The sequence below is a fragment of the Trachurus trachurus genome (assembly GCF_905171665.1).
Source record: "Trachurus trachurus genome assembly, chromosome: 14".
Lineage (NCBI taxonomy): Eukaryota > Metazoa > Chordata > Actinopteri > Carangiformes > Carangidae > Trachurus > Trachurus trachurus.
In genome coordinates this window covers 15878315-15903411 of record NC_139903.1, presented here as the reverse complement: position 1 = coordinate 15903411, position 25097 = coordinate 15878315, and the positions used below count along the sequence as shown (strand labels likewise).

The 25097-nt window shown below is 40.6% G+C and overlaps 1 protein-coding gene across 1 annotated transcript; it reads left to right on the top strand.

Annotated features, from left to right (window-relative positions):
* Positions 1-789: 789 nt before the first annotated feature.
* ppp3ca (protein phosphatase 3, catalytic subunit, alpha isozyme) lies at positions 790-24518 on the top strand (the record flags this gene model as incomplete). Its single annotated transcript, XM_083986090.1, has 14 exons — positions 790-844; positions 7183-7383; positions 11354-11478; positions 11600-11711; positions 12148-12293; positions 12402-12541; positions 18491-18568; positions 18702-18796; positions 20323-20448; positions 20582-20659; positions 21338-21422; positions 21620-21717; positions 22804-22854; positions 24340-24518. 14 exons carry the CDS (start codon positions 790-792, stop codon positions 24516-24518), a joined length of 1569 nt encoding a protein of 522 aa, XP_083842216.1.
* Positions 24519-25097: the final 579 nt, after the last annotated feature.

Genomic DNA, 25097 nt, shown 5'->3' with positions numbered 1-25097 from the left:
TCATCAACATGTTTACATTGATTTCCTGTAAATGATAGCCTATCATTTATCAAAAAACTAAATAGAAATTAGGCTACATGAACTTAAAAAAAAAAAAAAAAAAAAAAAAAAAAAGCAGTGACAGACTTGTGGGGTTTGCATAAACTCTGGTGGTTTGTCGCCACCAAGTGAAATTTCCCTGCTATCATCGCAATAATCCAACTGCCTGTGGCGCTCGCGTGCACGTGGAAAGGGTGTCGCGCGCAATCAAAACGAACCTGCCTAGTTATATTATGAATGTTACAGACGTTTTGAGCCGAGGCCCATTATAGCTATCATAGCTTCTCATTTTCGGGCGTACCAAAATTTCGAGAATACCAAAACATGGCGCGCCGTGCGTGCGTTCGTGCGTGCGTGGGGGCAACCCTGTCTCAGCGTCCATCTGATGGCAGCATCAGGCAGTCCCGTGAAACATTTGCGTGGGAGTTCCCTTCACCGCCATGTCGGGATAGTGCACATCTCTCTCTCTCCCTCTCTCTCCCTCTCTCTCTGTGCACCCTCCCCCACATTAACAGCTTAGCACCGCAGCAGCAGCAGCAGCAGCAGCAGCAGCTCCTACACAGCATCCAGCATCCATCCCATTCCCTGCCTGGGGAGCAGCAGTCCTACCCGGCGCAGCACCGACGCACGGAGGGGGCGCAGCATCCAAGTGATGCCACAGCATCAGTCGCATTCGACAACAAATACTGAGAGCAGATCCTAAAAGGAGGGAGAGAAAAACACTTCAGCCTCGAAGACAGCCACTTGCCCATGAAGATGTCTAACCCTGACATCGTCTTAAACGCCACCGACCGGATGGTGAAATGTAAGTTAGCCTACATTTTCTTCTCGGCTTGGTTATGGCTGTAGATATTACATAACATCTCAAGTGTTTTTTTTTTGTTATTGTTTTTTTTTCTTCTGCTCCTTGCTGGTTAAGCAGAACATGGCCTTTATGTTCACATCCTGCATTGACGGTGTGTATGTGGCCATCAAGTTGTGCTCATGGTGATGGTAGTGGGCTGCTGAGGCTTTGATGTTGATAAACAGTCCGGTTTTTCTTTGCTGCACAGCACAGCCCCCGCGAAGAACGGACATAAAGCTTAGATTCAGCAGCAGTGAAGAAGCAGACACGGAACATATATGCATATATATTCTTTAAATTGCACTGATTTATTTATGTTTTAATCCTATCTGTCACGATTCGACTGTATCTTGGCTCCGGCTCGGGTATGGAGAGAAGGAAAAAACAGCTGAATTGCTGTGCTTGTGCAAGCTGGGGCAGTGATGCAGCAGGATTTCAGAGGCTCTGACAGGGCCAGTGGAGGAAGAAGGAGAAGAAGGCATGGAATTGACATATGGAGAATATTTTACAAGGAGTGAGTCATGTTTTAATTTCATTAGAAAAGGTCTACAAGGATTCCCAAAAGCCACATCAGTAGACATGGCTTTTAGAGGCTGCTCTGTCAGAGCATTTACTGAGGATACAACTTGGATCAATGGAGGATGATGAAGTGCCCTTAGTTGTGCCATAACTCATTTAGCCCTGCTCCCTGTGACCATGGATCAGCTCACAGTCAGAACTGTGCATGAATAAATTCACATTTAGTATATTATTGTAATGGCCGAGCAGCTCAGTCAGCACTAACAACTTTTGGCTACAGAGCTGGAGAAACACAGCATTATCTGCACAGTGAGATGCACTTAATGCATGTGAAAATGACTGCAGGCACAACAAATCTACTGTATGCGTAACCTCTTCGAACTGAATAAGTGTTATTTAACAATTATGGACCCTCAAGAAAGGAACGACAGTATATCATCAGAGAAATCGGCCAAGTCCTTCCTGCAGGACCATAACTCTTAGTGGACCACATAATCACTGTGACAGACATCTGAATAGTTTCCTCTCACAAACTCAAACACACTTTGCATTTTATCATATCGTTTCATACCATATCATGGCATATTTCATCATATGCCTGCCTCTAACTGTCGAAAACTATACACTTATTGGTTTTTGAGCGAGGATTCACAGCCAAGATAAACGATTGTGGTTATTCCTGTGGCAAAGCCTTCACATATTTAAAAATATATCAAACAAAAGGTTTTTGTTGGCAAACACAGGACAGCCAAGAACTCTGACTCAGTTTCTTGCTTTTGTAACGCGGGTCAGGTAACATTTGAGATTTACAGAGTTTTACACACTCAAATATTTTTTCTTTGGTTGGGAAAAAAAAATCACATGAATGTGTTTCATTCAGGATAATGTAATCTGGAAAACTTTTCAAAATTTCAAATCCACACTTGACCGTTGAGTCCATTGAATTTATCACCATTAACGACCCTTTTTTCATGTTGGTCAGATGCTGCTATTGTTGTATTAACTCCTAGTCACTCTCACTCTTTTGTTTTCTACTTTTTTTAGTCCAGATCTCCAAAACATTTTAAAGTGGGGAAAAAAACAAAGAAGAAAAGCAAGAAACTGAGTCATATCCACCAAGTTATCAAAGGAGCCATCAAGAAATTGGTAATGTTGATGAGTTAAGAGGACATTTCTTGCATTCAGTCAGTATTTCCTGCAAAGTGCTAACAGTGCAAGTTGCTCCATGCTACATTTAATCACACATAGGTGCATGTTTCTGTCTGCTTATCTTTTCTGTTTTATGCTAGAACCTGACAGAACATATCTAAAGAGATACAATAAGTGCTGGTGTGTTCAGTTTGTTTTCCACAGCACTGTCACCACCACTGTGCTGTGGGCATCAAGAGGCATATTCAGGTCAGCTATTTCAGGGATGTGGCCCTAACTGGATCTGTGAAGTATATGTGAAGTATCTTACTTTACTTAAGCACCGTAGAGAATCATTTTATTCATATCACTGACTTTAAGAACATTTGTTCTGATTTTCCAGACTGTCACAGTCAGTGTACTTGACAGGAACGCAGCATGTAAAAATGTTACAGTTTTATCCATTGTTTGAAGTTTTTAAAACAGTTTGAAATGATCATGCAAAAATATAAGAAGCACCACGCTGACACATTATATATCAGCTTTAAATTCAGGAGACAGGCTAAAATATTTACCCCGGCTTTCAGTAGTAAACATGCAAATTAGATTCAACCACACTTATGTTGACATAAATTATTTATGAATTGTAACGATGCAGCTGTAGTTGCATTTGGCAGAATAGATCTGCTTACGTGGTTTACATTAGTCACATGACCCTTCAAGTAGGCTATCACATAAAGCAGATCACAGCAGGTGGAGCTAAGGAGGGTGTGTGTGACAAAAAAAAGCAACAATGCTGTCATGACAGTATGTCAAAGCTTGACATCTGAGTGTTAACAACAAGACCCATTACAAATGCACACTTGGCCGAACAGAAGAAGTTACCCCGAAGCTGTTTGTTGAATGGAGGATGGGGAAAAGGTTGGAAAATGTGTTTTAGCATAGAAAAGTGTAAAGTCATACTTCATCCTGAGACTGAGGCATCGGATCTGACTATTTGATACGTCTTCTACTCTAAGAGCTTTTCCAACAGCATCCTCTGTAGGCTATGCGAACCACCAATGCAAATTGCAGTTTTCCGTGGCAGCGCTGGCTGTACTCCAACAGTCAGCTGCTGCTGCTGTTGCCCGGCAACATAGAGTATTTCATAGTTCAACTCTGCTCGGGTGCTGAGCAGAAGTCATTTTTTTCATCTCTCCACCCAACATCTATACACTAGTGTGCTTGAAGATCTGTGGCTATATGTGGAAAAACATTGTTTAAGGTCATGTGTTGGTTGCTGGATTTTTTGTTATTACTGGTCTAAATCCTTTGTTAGTCCACTCTGCCTTTAAAAGTGTAATGTCCTCTTCTAAACATCTAGCCTACATATGGCTCCTTCTCTTTATTTCACAGTTAAAACGGTGCCAGAAAAAAAAGAGGTTTCTGTGTGAAAAAGTTTTATTTGGATGTCTGCGTCACATTTAGCCACTTTTTTTAATATAAATAATGAAAAATAAATTATACGCCTTCACAAATTTCAGTTAATTTCGACAGATGCTCTAAGCCTGTTAGAAACTGTACCATAGTACGTACTCTGCTTTCTGGTAATTGGCCTGCCAGCTCTGACAGATATCTCAATTCCAGAAAAGAAAACAAAAAAATCAGTTTGTGAATTTAATTCATTGCTGCAAAGCTGTAGGTCTATTATCAAGCATTCAGACTGCCACTGTACTGTTTATGTTAATGCACAAATCAAAGAAAACATTGCAAATTCATCAGTGCAGACTCAGAGTTTGTACTAGCTGGTAAAGCGTCAAAGCAGTGCACACATCGCAGTCACGGATACACTGACTGCACACTGTGAAAAATGTTAGTCCCATTAAAATACAATCGCTAGGGTTTGCCTCATTATCCCAGGAGCAGTGACTTTGAGATTTTTCTATTCAAGCATTCATTATTAAACAGCATGTTGATCATGTTCAGTTTAAGCCTGAGCTTTGAGACTTTTTCTTTGTCTTCTCTTCATTTGGTGCTGCTGAGTGGCCCTGTTTGCTATTCACTGCACAAATCTGGCAAGCCATACCCCTACTGCTTGTCTTATGTGTACCTACATGTGTGCATCTAGCCATTCTAATGAATTTTGCAACTGAACCTCGTCTGACTTATTTTTCTTTTCACGTGAATTATTTACAGCACTGACACTTAGAAAGAGTTTTCTGTGTTAAGCCAGATGATCTGTAGATTAACGTCAATACATGGGGTCCTGAAAGTGCGTGTAGTCACAGTACACAGAGATCAGCAGCAGATCAAATGAATAACCTTTGAGCCACTGAAGTAATGATCTGCGGTTGGATTTCACACTTTCACATGCAGTCTGTTGGGTAGGTGACTGGTGCATTTTAATGGCCACGGGCTTTAGCAATCCAGGGAGAGTGCTGGATGAATAGTGAGCTTAGATGTTCGCTGAGTTTTATCCAGCACTCAGAAAATACTTAACAAGTAATCACACATCTGTACTGAAATAACTCTTATTAAATCACATTTTTTGTGTGTCAGTCTCTTACAGTTACTGATCTTCCCAGCTAACGTTTACTTAGCCAACATTAGATTTAGGCTAAAAGAAGATTTTATTTTCTGATTCTTGCACTATTGAATAGGCTAAATGAATATTCACCATTAATTGTAGGCCTATAGCAGCCTATTAGCCGTGTAACAAAATCATGGATCTACATTGATACATAATTCAGAATCAATAGCATTTATCCAATAGTAAAATATCTGAGACAGTGGTAGGCTACAGGCATCTTTTGTGAGACCTTTATTTTGAAATTTCCCTGGTAAAAGGCATAGACTGTAAAAAACAGGTAAAAGGTCTGATCGATGCTAATTACTAAGATATAAAAACTATTAAGAATTAGGCTCTAGAGTCTAAATAGGATTAGCGTTCACATTAAAATCCTGATTATGTAAATAGATTTGAACTTTGTTCTTCCGGTTTCCTTTTGGAAATTTGAAAATTGTAACGCTCAATTGAGAGTGTGGCACTTTAAAGTGAACAGCAGGCTGATTTTATTGTACTTTTCAATGGTAGTTGAGCTCAGAAATTAAATGTCAACGGATATTTTAGTTCCTTTTTGTGATTTGATATGAATGTGTTAGAAAATGATTGTGTTAAATCAGAGGATCTTCTCATACTGATCCCTGAATCAATTTATCTATCGCGATGTAACTTGGATCGCATTGGACCACCAACCTCAGACTTCAACTCCCACTTCGCGTTTGTGTCACTGTCAACATGAAGCTAAAGGCCACTAAACACACAACAAGCCGCACAGCTGATGAGGTCAGACTGTGAATACAAAAACCAGAAAAAAACAACACAGCTACAACCGTTAGCCCACGCTAGCACTGCCCTCAAAGCAATGCTACGCAACTTCTGCTAACACTTTCGCTAACAGCAAGTTAGCTAACGTTGCCATGCCAACTGTAGCCGGCCACCAAGGAAACACATGAAGGAAACAGACATGACGGAACAACCAAAGATGGTAACAACTTTGAACTGTCGGGTTACTTACATGGAAGAGGAGAAAGGCCGGTGGTTCCGACTCCGAGTCCAGCTGCAGCCGTTTAACCGTCAGTGTTGGCTCCATGGTTGGACTGGGAAGGAAACTTCAGAGTTGGAGCCGTCTATGGAGCTAACTGTTCGGGAACGGCGGCCATTGTCGTGACTTGTAGCTGCAGGTCAGGAACCGGAAAGAAAGGCAATCATGGAACCGGTAACGTTAAAAACATCCATCCTTACAGGTGTTCCAATGGCCCAGTAGTCTCCAGTCCATGGTCATTTAACAAGTGCCTTTTCTTTCTTTCTTTCTTTCTTTCGTTGTCAGAGGTCCGTTAGGTGGATAAGTGGTTGGAAAAGATAGTCCTCACTTGAACTGTTCTTCAGTAACGTTACATTAAGTTACAGCGCCATCTCACCTGTGGGCGGGATATGTTACCTTCAGGGAGGGTCATCTGTTGAACTGGAGGAATTCACATGCACAAACACGCACATGTACGCGCTAACATGCACTCATGCTGCTACACCAGATGCTAATAAAGAACAGAGAAGCAGTGAGACCTCTGCCTTAAGAATATATTTTAAGTATTTATTTGCTGCTGTATAACGATAGTTTAAAATCGTAAAAGCTTTATACACTGTTTAATTATCTGCTTTACAAATGTACAGTAAATAAATCATCAGCAATGCACATATGAATAATGGTGTGTGACACTGACGCACTGTAATTTTTTTTTTTAGATATTTCTGTGTCCTGTCCTGTTTAATGTGGATCTGCTAATGGCTTCAAATGCTACATTGTTTATGTCTAAGCAAAGCCATGTTTATGAAGATGGTTTTCATGCCAAGGATGCACATATACTGTCAACAAAGACGGATACAGCAGCAGCACATTATTGCCTCCAGGCAAAACATGGATGGGGTTTTCAAAAATAGGATTTCTGCATGAATTCCTTGATGATAAGTTGTTTGTGTCATTCCTTGAATGCTGTTTGCCACTATTCTCTCACCACATTGGCAAAAACAATCGAGAATTGTGTCCTTGATGGCATTAACAGCGGCCATAGTTGCTCTGCTTAAATGCCACCATGTGCCTGTGCTCTGTCCTCAGCTGTCCCCTTCCCCCTGAGCCACCGCCTTACATTGAAGGAAGTGTTTGACTGCGAAGGAAAACCTCGCGTGGATCTTCTGAAGGCCCACCTCACCAAGGAGGGTCGTGTGGAGGAAGCTGTGGCACTTCGTATCGTCAGTGAGGGAGCAGCAATCCTGCGTCAGGAGAAAACTATACTGGACATCGAGGCACCAGTCACAGGTATTAAACCTACCACAGACATGCTAACATTTGCTAATTAATGCCAGGTGAAGTTGTTCTTGCTGGTGAACATCAAATAACTGGTTAACATAAGACTTTGAACTGATGGTGGCATTAGATGAAAATTCAGAGGATTGGATGTAAATACCTGGACCAACAATGATTATTCTTTATAGCATTGTTTCAGTGGAGCAGGACTGTAGAGAGCAAGAGGACTGTGGAAAATGATGCATAAAGCTAGAGAGTGAGAGAATGTGGGCTGACAATGCAACTCTTTTTACCTGTAGAATAAAAATAAACAAGGCACCTGACTGGAGCAAGAGCGAAGATGAAACACGAATGAGGAATAAATATCAGTTCTTACATCAGGAAACTGTCACTTTCAGGTGGAATCATCATTATCTTGTCATATAAGTGAAACAAGCAAAGAATTGTCAGAAACACTAGGTATATCTTTCAGAAGAGTCTGAACAGTGTATTGGGTCTTTATTTATATTCTTAACAACACGAAGAAACGTTTTTGACACATCATTTTTGACATTATGCGAAAGACGTAAATATCTGCTCAAGTTAACATGCAAACCAGCTAGCTCCAGCCGTTATTGCTACCTAAATTCACTTCATATCTCAAGAAGTGATGCAGTGTCCACTCTGCCCTCAGTTCTACATGAAAGGATGAAGAAAGAGCAACAACAAGTAGAGCCATAAGCCTGTGTTGCAATCATCCTCAACCTCATTCCTCAACACTTTCCTCAAACTCAGCTACTAGGGGTGTAACGGTATATGTATTCGTCCCGTGCCGTCACGGTACGGGGGTCACGGTTCGGTGCACACAGTCACACGACGAATACGTCTGAATGAATATTAAAAAAAAAAAAAGTTGAGTCCTCACTCGAATCCAGGTGGCGGTAATGAGCCTCGAAGCTGCCTGCAGCCGTCATAGCAGACGAAGAAGAGAAGTGATGAGAGAGTGAAGTTAGAGGAGGAGAGCTGTCTGCTTCATTCATGTCACTGTGGCGTCTCAATGAAACAAACGGCGGCGGCGGCTCGCGACCATAATACATCCATGCTCGCGACTGGTCCACCGGACAAAGTCCGTCGGCGATGTTTCACGGATGCGCGGTGCGTCGCTAGAAACGCATCAAACACGTAGCGCATGTTCACCCCGATATGTCAATCACTGGTGCAAGTAAAAAGACTAGTTGTGTGCAACAACTCATCCCGCAGCTTTTAAGCCTCTTGACATGAACACGGACAGGTGAGGAGAAAAGGAGACCGCACACTTTATATAATCAGACACATTTTGTCTGATGAAGGGCTGACGCCCGAAACGTGTGAGTGACATTAAACTGTCACGGGAGCTTTTAACTAGTGTGCGGTCTCCTTTTTTCCTTACCTGTGTCTTTCTTGGTGGTCCAGCACCTAGTCTTCAGTTTTTTGGGGGATGTGCGTGTAGCTGCCTAATATGTTTTATGAACACAGACAGGACCAGAAACATCACCAAAGTAACTGCTAGTCTAATTTAACTGTGTAAACCAACATTGGTGTCAGTTTATTGTTTTGTCTTTTTTAATAATATTGTTTTTAATAATAATAATTTAATAATTCGAATAATAGTTGCCAGTTGTCAAGTGCACGTTTTTTTTCCTCTAGAATTAATGAATGGCATTATAACACTCCTAATGCACTTGTTTTATTTTGTATTCTTTTTTCTTTTAACTTTTATAACACAAGACAGATTTTAGTTTTACATTCAATTAGTGTCTGTTGTACCGAAACCGTACCGAACCGTGACCCCTGAACCGAGGTATGTACCGAACCGTGACTTTTGTGTACCGTTACACCCCTATCAGCTACTGATGTCGCTGCTTTAGCTGTTCTTGCCCTTGCTCAGTTCCTCAGCCTCTCATGGCTTGTCCTGTTCTCCTGCCGCCGCTACATCAATGTGAAATTGTTGTCATGAGTCTTAACAACAAACAAAGAAAACAAAATACCAGTTACATAATCCGATTGCAAGGTGAACCCAAATATAATTCTCCAATCCGCCCAGGTTTGGCCCACTGTCAACCACTGCCCTATGCTGAGGTCAGATGACCAAGCTAACATTAGCTCAACATGAGGTTTGCAGGTCTCCAGTCAGGCTAGTCCCATAACATGTACGGAGCACAACCTGTTGAGAGACAGGATTGGTCCAAGTTTGCCTTATGGTCAGTCCGTCATTGGCACAATGAAAGGAAAGTGGGGAAGGAGTAAAGATGGCATATTGTGAAGGTTGGACACCCCGAGTTTTTGGTTGGTCAGTGACATATAACCCCTTTAAATGACTTTATAAGCTGTATTTAATGACAGTGTCTGTCTTCAGACCCTGGAATCGGATCGGGCCTCCACCCCCATGTTTGTATCCTTTGATGAATTCTTGAAATACCCATAAATCCTTTGCTCTGTGAACATTTGATATTGGTGCATTGTAAGCCCACACACTGATGTTCTGTTTACTTCACCATGTCGTTCAGCGTCACCTAAAGCTGTGTGACATTAAATATACATTTAATTACGCATGTAATTAGCATACCATTGGCCTAATTGTCTTACTTGAAAGCAAATACATTGTTTAGCCGAAACAAAGGTGACAAATGGATGAAATGCACATTGACTGGAGCAGAAGTCTCAGGCCTGACTGCCATCAAGAAAATGGAGGCCTTATGTATTAAACATGAAATATAGATGATGGACTGAGCGTTGTGTACGGGCATTTGTGAGTGTGGAGGTCTGTTTTATATCTACGTGAGCTCGAGTTGTGTTTGAATGTCTCTGAAGCTGTGTGTGTGTGTTGTGTTGTGCGTGCATGTGTGTTGGATATATTATGAGGCATTTATGCACTTGTGAATCTTTACTTGCATGGATTTGTTCTACGGGTGTTTGTGTACGTACGTGTGTGTGTACATGCGCATGTGTGTGTTTGATTGCTTTAGTCACACAAGCAGTCTCCCACTCACATTGCTCTAAGCTTTGAGTGGGCGAAGGCCACTGTGGAGCTGATAGGGGAGACAGAAAAGAGAGAGGAGATGGAGGATAAGTAGGAGAGAAGGAGACAGAGCAAGATGATAATGAAAAATTGAAGGCAGCGAGGAAATGAGATGTAGGTTTGCACTCCAGAGCCACAGCGTTCACTATGAAAAAGTATGTATCTCCCCGTGGGCTTGAGCTTTCTTCACCTCTTTAGATGAGAACTTCTCATTTTTCTATGGAGGACAGAGGCCTTTCAGCCAGAGACCACAGAGGTACTGCATCTCATTATGAGGACAACCTTGGAAAACGTATTATGTTCTCAAATCAAAGTGCACAAAATACTTTGGGTTTTAATTCAGGAGGTATGGCTGTAACTGTAGATTTAATATCAAATCTTGATGCAGGAACTCGCAGCCTTCTTTGCTGCTTTGCCGATTGTTTCAGGTGATTAATAGAACAATGCACTGTGATTTAGAGAGATGAGTAAGCACAATTAGTTGTAGCAAACGTAAAATAGCACACAGTATATTATGCTTTTTTTTTATAGAGAGCCAGTGCCTTAGCTAGAGCTAGTGTTGGTGACTAATTTTGGTTTCATACTTTATTATCAATGACAAGTCAATAGTTTACTGTGATAGCTTAGTAGTAGCAACAACAATCATCACAATAGATGTGAAAAAGGCTTATCTTTGTAACTTTTAGTGACGATACATTTACAACTACTATATCCATTAATTTTCGAGTGTGTCTCCTTTCCTTTCCAACCACTGTGATTGTTTCACTGAATGTACTTTGCCAAAATGACCCAACAGTAAGAGAGACATGAGCTGAGCATGAGGAGTGTGTGTCTTTAAGTCCGTCACACACAAAAATAAAATGTAAAAAAAAAAAGATGAAGACAAAGATATTCAGTGAGATTCTGTGATTCTGTAACGTTTGCTGTCCTTTGGTTGTTTTCCAGTGTGTGGGGACATCCATGGGCAATTCTTTGATCTTATGAAGCTGTTTGAAGTGGGAGGATCACCAGCCACAACACGGTACCTGTTCCTTGGAGACTACGTTGACCGTGGCTATTTCAGTATTGAGGTATCACTGTCAGAATATCATTAAAAGTGTTGTTTGTGGAGGGCGGCAAAATGTTATTTTAAAATATATTTCTCCAGCATTTTGCATGGACTAACGCTTTGTTTATGTTTGTTGTCGACAGTGTGTTTTATACCTTTGGTCACTGAAAATCCTCTATCCAAAGACTCTATTTTTACTTCGTGGAAATCATGAATGTAGACATTTGACAGAATATTTCACCTTCAAACAAGAATGTGAGTACCTGTCAGCGTTTATCATATTGTGTCTCTCTCTCTGTGCCTTGCTAATGTCATGTGAAGCCTGGAGCACTTTTTGTAGAGATTTCAAGTAATGTACCTGTCTGCTGAGGCTGTCAAGTTAATTCTGTATGACAGCACAAAATGGGATTGAATCTATGAACCGTTTAAACTTTGGAAATTTCAGATATCAAAACACACGCATGCATATATGAAAAAAACATAAGAGGAAGAAAAATATATTAACAAATTATCTTGTTACTGATCATGAATAGTGTTTTGATCACCTTTAGACCTCCTTTTACAAATGCACAAAACAATAATCATTACCTCAATGTGCATATTTCAAATGTTTCACAGGACTCACAGAAACACATTTAACATGAAAACGCCCCAGGAAACAGTCACTGATAACATCCCTGTCCTCTGCCAGGTAAAATCAAGTACTCAGAGCAGGTATATGACACGTGTATGGATGCGTTTGACTGCCTTCCCCTGGCTGCACTCATGAACCAACAGTTCCTGTGCGTCCACGGCGGACTCTCACCTGAAATACACACCTTAGATGACATTAAAAAGGTAACAAACTACTGCCTCAGCTCTACCAGCTCTTACTCTACATCTGTTGTGTGTGTTTGTGCCGTTTGTGACTTTTTACAACCTGCATTCTGGTTTCCTTGTGTTAAGTTGGATCGGTTCAAGGAGCCACCAGCTTTTGGGCCCATGTGTGACCTGCTGTGGGCTGATCCTCTGGAAGACTTTGGCAATGAGAAAACCCAGGAATATTTCAGCCACAACACAGTGCGAGGGTGCTCCTACTTCTACAGGTGAGCTTTATTCTTCTCATTCCCCATTCTCCCCCTCAGTCCACTTGACCTCCTGGGTTATTAGAAGTTGAGCCCTCGGATATTTAAGAAAATAACTACCAGGCTTTGAAATCCACATTTCCTTAAGGATACAGCATCTCATGATATCGTATTTCATTTCAGGAAAATTGCTGAAGTTTAGGGTGAAATTTGAGGTTATTCAGAAACCACAGAACTCTTAATGTCAAAAATAGATTGTAAGATTATAAATTATTCAAAGTTATCAAACATTTATTGCTACTTGACGAAACCAAAAACAAACAGAACAAACAATAGATGCACATGGGAAGCCTGCTGTGATTAAGGACACTGAAAAATGAATGCATGAGCGTATACAGTAGATAGTGTCTGAGTAAATGTCTCATATTGCTTTGTGGTTAACAACTGTTTTTCATAAGAGGTTGTCTTTTTGACTCACAGAACAGATTGTTACAGACAAGGGATTAGCTGGATGAACCTGGAGTCAAATAAAAATAGAACAAGAGAGAGGACCGAATAAAACATAAAACATAATAGCGAGGCAAATTGGGAATGGGTGTGTTACGCAACTGCTCAACCTCCATGACGGAGTATGTAAAAGAAGGAGGAGTGAGCACTGTCCTTTTATTGCTGTGAGGAGGAAGAGAGCAGTGGAAGTAGGTGGTGGTGAGGAGAGGAGATTAGGTGGCAGTTGTGGTGAGAGTTTTCTTAATGAAGGTTCAGAACAGTACAGACCCCTGAGTGGGAGCTGCAGCTCTGCTCAAATCACACAAAAAAGTGAAGTCAGGAAGATTTATTCCTCCACTGAACAGGAAATGACATTCTGGACAGTGTGTGCTGGATAATTGCAGTTCAGATTCACATTATAAGCCAACTGCGAGTCTTATTTCTCTGTATTTGCACGCACATGGTCAAGTGTCATTTGCTTCAAATGATATCAGACGAAACAACTTCACTCAAGCATCAAGTGCAGAAGTTCCTGTTTAACATTTTATCTCCACAGTGGTAAGATCAGCATGTAACTCTGAGATCATCCTGACAGTCATGTACTGTACATAGTCTGTGCACTTCCACCATGCACACTGTCTGCATTGTATCTATGTATCAATTTACTCAATGTAAATTATTTAATTTCTCATTAATTGATCCAGTTCTGCCCTCGATTTGAACAAATCCTTCCCCAGGCCATGCCACATTCCTCCACCAAGTCCAGTGCCAATCGCTTTAATACTTTTTGTGTAAATATGCAGATGAAAAAATAGACACGGGTGAAAACATAACCTTCTTTGGCGTAGGTAAAAAGAAGGAGGTGAGGGGTCTTCACTCCTACTTTCACTAGTGTTAAATGGTCAGCGATAAGGCAGCAAGTATTCACAGTGAGAGAGGAGCTTAGTGAGGATTATTCTGTAGATGTGTGGAGGATGGTGCTATAATAGTCATCTATCTCCCCATGGCTTTGTTCTGCCTTCACTCTCAAACTTACCTCTCCATCATTATGACTCTTGCCAACTATACAGTATGTATGCAGCACAGAGAACCACAGCCTCCTGGGGGATTTCTGGAAAATGTAGGGAAATCTCTATCTGAAATAGAAGTAGATATAGCAGGTTGAGAGAAAACCGGGGGGGCATTAAAATTCAATGACTTATTTGACTTTAAGCTACATATTGACAATGACGGATTGTTGCAATACATGAACTGCTCACGCAAACACATGCCGGTGTATTGGGCAGAGTTATTTGACTGGCTTATCATGTTGCCTGAAATCAATACTAAACATTTTTCACAAGTAGCCACATAAGCACTCGCTCCTGAGCGCTGAGGAGAATGTGTTAGAATAGATGCAGCATTGCAGGGAATCCAGTGTTTTGTAAAGAGTTAAATACCATACTTACCTGCTCAGGGATCTTCTATGACATTAAATCGTTGTTTTGGTAACAGTGGCCAAATGAACATATCGTCCCTCAAGTTAGAATATATATTTTTGTGACCTCGCTTTTGATAAAATGATGAAATTAGCTCCCACAGAATACTAAACGAATTGTATAGTTTCACTATAGCTTGATACACATGTATGATACTACATATAATATTCATGCACAGCAGCAGCCTCATTCATTTCAGTAATGCAATGCAATAATATTGAATTTCTTACAATTCTTTGTATTAACTGAATATTATATGTGTAACATAACACTGGTTACACTGCAATGAGTTTTTACTACACAGTAAATTGGGGCAAATTAAGATGATGACCAGCAGCCTGACAGATGGATTTTCTTTGGGGAAAGGGAAAAAAAACTCTCAGTTTCACACTTACAGCGCAGCACTTCCATCTCTCTCTGTCTCTTTCACTCATACTCACTTGTCAGATTTCTCGTGCTCTCTCTCTCTCACTCACAGGCTCACCGACACATAATTGTGTGTTTTCACAAAGGAGAGAGAAGGAATGTGAGCCGCAGGCGAGCAATGTGTGTGTACTGTGTTCCTGCGGACTAATCAATACATAACGTTCCAATGGACAAAAAATAAATTAGTACACAGCGTTCATTGGCATCTTTATTTTTATGCTTTCGCCTGACTTTTGTGCTAGTGTTATGCACAAGATACAAAAAAAAAAAAAACGTATTTGCAGCGATGAAAAAGACAATTTTTAGTAAGTGCGATGGAAAATCGTCCTTATTTTTAAGTTAGGAATGCACTGTAGATAGAAACGGTTATATAACAATTTGAGATCAGCGTTTAGAGTGCACTCAGTCATAGTGTGGAAAGTGCAGCATATTCGTGTTAGTGTGTAACACAGCTATTCCTGCCATTTATATATATCGGCCACCAAGGGAATGATAGCCATGTGACCTAGATATATGAGGATGGCACAGTTTCGCCAGGTGCACAGGGCACCACAGGCTCATTGTTTTTCTTCCGGCACAAACCTTTGAGCGCTTAAATATTTCAAACACTTCTGAAAGTTTGATGGGTCCGTGGATGGCAGTGACTGTAAGGAAGTCCTGGAAAAGAGGATTGTTGCTGGGGAGGATCTGCTGAGTGTTACTGAAGGTTTTGATTATTTATCAGGAAAAGACCGATCCTGTCAGCTTTTCAAAGATGCTATTTTTCTTGAGTTCATTATTGTAAATGAAATATCTTGGGTTTGACGCTGTTGGACAGACAGAACAAGGTGATGTTACCTCAGGCTCCGGAAAATTTTGATAGACATTTGCAGCATAGTCTGACATTTTATCAACTAAAAACATAAGAGATGATTGGAAAAAATAAACAATTGGCTGGTTAATTGATAAGAAAAACAATAAGTTACAATGGAGTGGAATTATTATTGTGCTAATAGTTCACTCTGTGTCTCTGTTGTTTGGATTTGGATTGCACAGCTTGGAGCCAGAATTTGAGAATACAGTCAATATGGATGATTGCACACAGTAATTAGCAGATTAAGACTATAGGAACGTTTTTCAACCATCAAATCCAGTAGCCAGCAACTTCCTATGGAGCAATCTGTTAAACTACTTCAAGTGAAAAAGCTTGCATCGACAAATTCATAGAGTGCAGCTGCAAAGTCAGGCCGTGTCTGATTTACATTTGGTGCTTTTGGCTAGTGCTTTCGCCCAGTGCACCTGTGAGTGTGGTCTTCATTTCGTCTTTATTCAGCACTATTTTTGGCAGGACACACAACCATTGGTGGACGTATTTCATGCTCTGTCTAGCAATTATCAATAGAGAAGTTCCAATGCCTTTTTTTTTTCCAATACCGATTCCAAGTACCAATCTGATACCATTGCATTGAATAAAAAAAGGATGAATGGTCATACACTACTAATCCTGTGTGGGTATAATGTGACTGCTGCCATTGTTGTTAAACATGGTTAAACATGAACATCTGCATGAACGCCAAAGTATCTTAACTCTCATGATCTAATTTAAGCCCCAGACATAGAAAAAAACAATCTGGGAATGAATTACAATTTTGTCACTTTTTGTACTATATAGCCTCACGTATTGCACATGTTGCCTTTTCACTTTTGGACCTTTACAGCGCAACATGTTACCAAACTGCTGACATTTTCTTAACTGCAAACGAACACAACTTCCTGTGTAGGTTGTTGCCTCTTTTATCTGGATGTGTGCACAGACTCACATAGTTGCTGATTCACAGTTACAGTGTTGTAGGCAGTATTGGAGGCATTTCCTCGGTACTGGATTGATTCTCATTACCAGTTATTGTAAAGGAAATTACTTTTTAACTTTTCTGAATTTGTTGGTACCCATGACTGATGGATCTAAGGATAGTATTTGTCAGGTACATGTTTGGAATAGAGCAGCTGGATGCAGTTGAGGCCTGACACTTAGGTAAGTGACAGAATGAGGGGGTGTTGACTTGAGGGCATTAATCGTTCCAATTTAAAAGAGCTAATCAAACTCTGGTCTGTAATCGTTTTCTCTATCCCAGGAGTTTGAGAAGATGATACAGTTTCTGAATGATATAACACAACCTTCTAGGCATTACATAACAACTGTCTTTGGAGCTGCTGAATGGTGAGCTACATCCACACAGCTGGAAGCACAACCAGCTCTGATCATTTGTCCCTCCTGTGTGACACAGGTCTCATGTTTTCTGTGGGAAACAAGTCCTCTGCTCCCTATCTGATCCTCCTGAAGTGTCAAACAGGAAGTCATATGGTCATCTTTCTCCATTGCCCTCTGTGTCCATTTGGACAGAAAAACATGGATAACTACTGCAGCCAGTGGAGAGATAACAGCTTATTCATCTTCATTAAATAATTCAGTTATAAACGGCACCAAAGATTACAATCGGTATCACAATTAAATCAGTGTTTGAAGCAAGTAGGTGATATTGACATGCATTTTTCTTTTTAAATGGCGACCTGTTGGGTGTTGTTATTGGTTACTTTGGAAAATGAATCTCAACAGCTGAACGTCAGATTTGACTCACGAAAATCACTCATTTGTTTAAATGTACTGCACACACTGCAAAAATATCACAACAAAAGACACAGGGTGAATTACAGTATGTCTATGTGCAAAGCAATTCAGCCCCTTAAACTCAGTACTATTGAATGATTGAATGACAATGCATGAAAGCAGTACAATGTATGAACCAATCCATAGCTGAGAAAGTTAAATCGCTGCAAGACTGAATTTTAAAATACTGTATAGAAACAGAGATTAGTGGACATACAGGTAGAGCACATGCAGACTTCACCCAGCTGAAGTGAATGAATGATTGCCAGCATGTTAGTGGGCAGCGAGTCCTTTGATCAGAGTCACTGTGTTCCCAAAACCGTCAGCAGCAGCACAGACAAAGGAACTCCATGTCTCGCCTGAAGTTGTATAATTTGGGAGCAGCAGTGGAAAAGCAGAAAAGTGAAGTATTCCTTCAAAAGGTTTACAGCGTGAAGCAGATCAAATGAATAGCTGCAGCACTGACTTCTTAAATAGACGTCCTTATTGCAAAGGGTGTGCTGGATACAGAGTATATCCAAAGCAGGACCACTGAGCTAGCTCACAGGCTTCACTCGCTCCCGGGCACATTTCCTGTCAGGTTGGAGCCAGGGGGCAGGAAGCTCCGACTGCCGCTTACTGGGTTGGTTAGTTTGTTTTTTACTGCAACAGGTAGCGGGTTCGGTGGGTTTTTCACAGCCTTGCATCATCCTCAGCAGAGGCTTTCATAAATGCATTTATGAGTGATAGATCTTTGTTGTCTCATTTTCCAGTGAGTGAAAATGAAATTAGTAACTTGGGGCTTACATTTGGTTCTGTCATGCCATAGACATTTAAAAAAAAAAAAAATCTCTTATCAAAGTTATGGTAAGACTGTTAATTGATTTTTACTCACACTCTGTTGCTAACTCTGTCCTTGTGTTTTCAGTCAACCAGTTTTTATTTACTCTTTTCCAGTTATCCAGCTGTGTGCGAGTTCCTACAGAGCAATAACCTATTATCAATTATTCGAGCGCATGAAGCACAAGATGCTGGGTATGTTATCACTACACCACACAAAATAAGACACACATACACATGCTCACACAAACAGAAACATATTTACATACTTTATATAAGAACAGGATTTGTCTTTCTCTGTCTTTACCTCCACCTGACCGCCTTCAAGCTACCGGATGTACCGCAAAAGTCAGACCACTGGATTCCCATCCCTCATTACCATCTTCTCAGCACCAAACTACCTGGATGTTTACAACAACAAAGGTGAGAAAATCTCTCTGTTTCAGTTTGCAGATTCATCTGCAGTTCTGCAGTTTGTTTCTATTTGCATCTGTGTTATATTTTTGCACAGAATAACAGAAATAGGCCCAAGTGACATTAAGCAGTCCTGTTGAAAAAACAAAAAAAACAAATAAATAACTGCATATGGGTCTGATTTTCCTGAAAAACAAGAATATCTAATCAGAAAAAAAGCCCAGCTTGTTGAACAAACAGACACCTAATGGAGTTGGACTAGAGGGACCTTTGCCATTTTAAACCCACAACAAAGCATCAGATAAAATGACGACCGTGTTCTCCTCTGACTTATCTATCAAAATGGTTTTAACAGCACAAACTGGAATGTATGGGTTTATGTAACTGCATTTAGCTTTGAGCAGGCATAAGAATGCAACAGGGAGCCCTCGTTTGTTTGTGTTCTCAGATCTGTGTCTTGGTTGCCATGGGCTATGGGAGATGGGGAGCGTGGGAGGGACTGTCGGCATCGCTGACTATCTCCATGTGGCTTTATCCCTCTTGATGTAACAGTGTCAGCAATCCCTGGCCTCAGCTGGGCCATCTAGTGGTTGAATGTCTCATTTTCTTCCCCTGTGCTTGTACTGCAAGTGGACACTGTAGAACAACATGACAGTTTGGTGCTGTGTGTAGTCTGCCATTCATTGCATTCAATGTTTTTAATGTACGTATTTTATCTCTCTGTTGAGGAAATGTCATAAAACATCTATGTTAATATTAAGCATTTCTATCAATACCATAATAATGATAATATTTAGCAGGCTAATGAAAGACCTGTATCTGCTTTGGTCATTCAAACTGTGCATGTAGCTGATGAGACTCATACAAGCTCAACTAAGTAATACCACTATTTATTTTAAAGACAAAAATGTTCCAAATCTTCTTAGTCATGATATCAGTGCCAGTTTGATCCAAACATAACACTGAATATTTGTTTGACTGTTTATTTTCAGTGATGGTCTGTGACGCTTGTTCCCACTTGAACATGCTCATCACAAATGCTACAGCAGTTTGTCAGTTATTATGTTTTGATAAACCCTGCATTTCAATATGCAGTGTTTGTGCCTCTGTGCAGCATGCTAATAAAGGTCTGGCACTTTCCAACCCTACGTCTCATATTGTAATAATGCATATAAGCAGTGTGACTATATACGGCACATTATTACATGTACTTGTCGTTGTTTTCTTCTCTTAAAGAATGACACTATTCATCAGAGTGTCTTTGAACTATATATTTCATGATGCTTTCATGCCCTCGTTGGCTCTACAGAGCTCTAATCTTTGTCTTTATCAGATACAGCTATGGGACTCTGGATCAATCAATCTAGACTGACATGCTGGCAGTATTCATCATTTGAGTGTTATCTTTATTATGTACTTTTACAGTGTAAGAAACCGCGGGTAACCCAAACAAAACTACATCACCAGGTTATAAAACAGGGAAGTGAGATTTGAGAGGAAAAATTTACTCCACTGTCTCACCATCTGCTTCACAGCTGCTGTACTGAAGTATGAAAACAACGTCATGAACATCCGACAGTTCAACTGCTCTCCTCATCCTTACTGGCTGCCAAACTTCATGGATGTCTTCACCTGGTCTCTGCCATTCGTTGGAGAGAAAGGTATTAAGTTTTCCAATATCCAGTTCCAATATCGCTCAGGTGTTTTTAATACAAGACTTCATCCTCATCTGTTATCTCTTTGGTTTACTGCTGAGTGATTTAACCTCTTTCCTGCTCGTTATTTCTTCCCCAGTCACAGAAATGCTGGTGAATGTGCTGAGCATCTGCTCTGATGATGAACTCATGAATGAGGAAGATGAGATCTTTGATGGTGAGACGTCTTGTAAATAACAGTTTAATAATTGATTATTTATTTTTATCATCAGTGCATCACGAGTTCAGTTCAGACCGCATAATCTAAACTAGGTCTTTCATGAAATGAGATCTGCACGCTTGAGCTGTTCACATCTGAACTGTTCACACTAAGGATTTAGGGCGCCATTTGCTCGCGCCGAATTAGATTGAAAGTTTTTCTAACCAAGAGTCACAGTAGAAAATCAGGTTTTACAATGCTTTGGTTTTGATAGTCCTTTTACAGGTGCTTCATCTGTAAATACTGGATTCATTTAGTGCATGTTGAATGAGTACTTCTTGACAATGGCTTATAAACCATCAGAAAAATAAAGATTTATGTTTTAAAACTGCATCAGAGACACTGATGAACAACGTTTCTGATTTACTAGATATAGGCTCAGTCACATGAATACAATATCATCCTCTAATCATGCGTTACAGCATCTAATAGCAGTGTGCATTGTATTGCATCATATGCAATGTATGCAAATATATATAGATGTAGTATGGTATATTATTTTAGTACACTTATCAACAAACACATAAAATCAGATAATTTCATGCATCAAAGAGTCATAGAGTTTATAATGAGAGCATCTATTGTATCACTGAACCATGTACAGTCATAACACAATGTATAAATGTGTCTTTGCAGCCAATGCAGCTGCAGCTCGCAAGGAGGTGATCAAGAACAAGATCCGTGCCATTGGGAAAATGGCCAAAATGTTCTCAGTTCTCAGGTAGACTTTACGTTTGTGTAGAAGAGTGTGTTTTCAAACATCCAAACAGAGCCAAGTCTTTCTGTGTGTACATGCGTGTAGAGTGAGTGGGGATCGTATCCGCACACCGTATGTTTACACCGAAGAGGGTTTTTTTGCTTCTGATGAGGGGTTCAGCAGTTTTCCGACCTGTTTGTGCGTCTCTGTGTTTCCTGCAGAGAGGAGAGTGAAAATGTGTTGACGCTTAAGGGCCTGACACCCACTGGCATGCTGCCGAGTGGGGTTCTCTCTGGCGGCAGACAGACACTGCAGAGTGGTGAGTACAGGGCTCAGCATAAGCCTCCTCTCTATCATTTACTCAATCATTTTGTCACGTTTCTTAAGTTCCACCATGGGTTCTACCTTTCTCTTTTTCTTTCGCCTCCTCCTTCTCCTCCTCCTCCTCTAATAGCAGCCAACAAGCTTTTTTTAGACTCTTTATCAGTGCTCTAATCACAAGAGGGCTAATAATAATAGTATGATAATATAATATAATAATAATATCACAGTAACGTTATTCATATAGCACACTAGAAGTCAAAAGCAGGACAGAAATAAGTTATAGAGGGAGGCAAACAATATGCAGATATATAAGTAAAGACAATTGCAGGGAGAAGCTATAATGTAAACACACACACACAGCATGCTTTCCTGCAAACACAATAAAAGCAATAAAATGACAATATGGAGACAATAAAAACAATATTTAAGAAGGTCACATCATATCAAAGTTTCTGTTTTAAGAAGTGATTTTAAAAAGTTATTAACATGACAGACTGGACCATAACTCTGTCTGTCTGTCTGCAGTAACACAGTTGTCACATGGTAAAAGCTCTAACACCTGCATAACAGTGTTCACTAGAACTAGAACTCATCTCATCAGAGCACCAGACAACAATGGTCCAAAAAAGAAAAACAAACTCACACCACAGCAGCTCTGTGACTCTTATGTTGATTCAGTGTTCAAATCAACCAGTATTTTCATATCCGTGATGACAATATGTAGCTCACAGAAGACTGTGATAATTTGACTCAGAAATAAATCCTTTTAAAATATCTGCTGCAAAACCAGAACAAGTCATTTCTGTCCTCTGACCTAAAATCTCAGCCCTCGCTTCTCTCCATCTCAATATCTTTGTCACTGTCTCTCTCCGGATCTGTCTTCATTCTTGTTCATGTGAACTTTGTGACACCATATTGACATGAATTCTCATGGTACTAATGCATGGCTCTGAGTTTGGCTACGTTGCCACTGAACATGTGTATCTCATCTGGCCTAACACGAGCCGCCTTATCGCTGGAGCTGCATTATACATTTGCATGGCTTTATCAGGAGTAACCTGCTCCCTCCTCCCCCTCTCAGCCACCATTGAAGCCATTGAAGCCATCGAGCCGCATGATGAGGACGGAGAAGGTAAACCCGCGCTCCCCCTCCCACCCGTCTGAAACATATTACCAGGGTTTCCCGCCACCGACATCTTCATGCATACAACAGCTAACACAATAATAACTTCATCACAGCAACATTTCACACAACAGTTTCATGCTGGTATGGTTGGCACTTGACTTTGCAGTATGGTTGATTAAAACTAAGTAGCTGCACTTAGAGGAAGAGGGTCCATTTAGAATTTAAAAGTGAGGATTTTGAATGTTTCTAACGTGCGTGAAGAGGAAAAATCCACTTATAGTCGACGCCGGTGTCTGCAGAGTGAGGGATCGTGCACTGATGCAGGAAGGAGCAGAGAAGACAACATGAGTTGTTGGACACTTTTTTCACTCCTGTTCTTTGCTGACAGATGAGATGTGTATCTTATCCATATGTATAACTCTACTCAGAGAAGAACACGGAGAAGCTTAGCACCAATAATGACAATAGCTCACATCTGGAGTTAGCCGTTACAACCTGAGAGGAAAAGAGAAGACAAAAAGCAAAATAGAATAGGAATATCTTTTTAAAACAAGTCATGTTCAGCAATAAACTACTAATAAACTTGACGCTGCAATGTCAAGTGCTGCTAAAACATGCATGACTAAAATACCTCTTTGTTTTGGGTTTGGCTTGTAAATGGCCTCCATCTGGTTCTAAAAAGTGTTGCATGCACGAGGACAAGAAACAGGCGGTAGCGTCAACATCAAATATGCATCGTCGAGCCTCAGGTCGTCGTGATGTGTCTGAAGTAATAACTGCTCACCAAGCAAGAAGATTCACTAGGAGACAGCAAATTACAGCACCAGTCTGAATACACACGCACACATATAAAGGTGTATAGTTATTTATATGTACAGTATATCTTGTTTGAATTTACCACAATGAGGGTTGAACTTGGCTGCGTTGTTGCAAATATGGATGATATAGGAAAACATGGAATAGAAACACTTTCTTCTTTATTTTGATGTATTTTCTGTTGAAACTGGATATTGAGGGTGCAACATGTAGGGTGAGGATATCAGTTGAAAGGGGTGGATTCAATCTGATGAAATTTTCAGGTAAATTCTTCACACATCAACCTGCAACACCTGTACTGTAGGAAAGTAAGGAGTTACCAGATTATACAGTACATACAATTTTGCACTCTTGGTTTGTCACAACAGTGTGTGGACCATGGACCTATGAGCTGTCAAACTGTAGCAGCTGCTGCTTTATCACTAATGTCAACTGCAGAGATCACTGAGTAGCATATGTTGCTATGTAACTTTGTGCAGGTCAAAACAAACAAGAAATATAATTTAATATGTGTATCATTTGATATGTTTGGTTATTTATATAGAATAATTTATTCCTAATTAAAACATTGTGTTTTTGTTTCATATAATGCCCCATAAATATGAATTAACAGGAATATAATGAGATTGTGCTTTTACACGGTCTGACCGCTGTGTATGTGTTGTCTCTTTCCAGCTATCCGCGGGTTCTCCCCTCAGCACAAGATCACAAGCTTTGAGGAGGCCAAGGGCCTGGACCGCATCAACGAGCGCATGCCACCTCGCAAGGACGGGGTGAACCACGTGGGTCACTCCATGGGAAAGATGAATATGTCAGAGGCGAACGGCACAGACGACAACAGCAACGTCCAGTGATTTGCTGCCTGAGCCTTCGAACTGTGCCGCTGTCGCGCTGTGCAGCAAGACATTGCCAAATCTTGAATTCAGGCCTCACAACATAGAAATCAAACAGGCCCACAGACAGAACATGAAATCTGCAGCAAAATCTAAAAAACGGGCAAAAAAGGTCATTTTTTTCATGACAGTGTCATTGCACGGTTGGGGGGGAGTGGGGGTGGGGGGTGGAGGGGAGGGGACTGGGGTTCACAGCAGAGGGCAGGGGTAAGGTGAGACCAGTAGGCTGCAGCTTGACAAAAAGTGTAAGATTGAAAACCTCTGCCTGCTGTTCCCTTTTCTCAGTTCAGTACAGACTGAATTGCTGGGGGCTGTGTCGTTCTGAGCACTGACAAATGTCTGCTCCTTCATTACAGGGCCTGCCAGAAGACATAATTGCAGTATCCATACCACACAAATCATTTTACTATTTTATAAAGTGTTTATTATGAATCACTCACAAATTCACTTCTGAGGAAATTATCTTGTTTACCTACATGTTTTGCTAGTATTAACATGTCACACCACTTTTGTGCGAAAGGAAGCAAAAAGAAAGAAAGC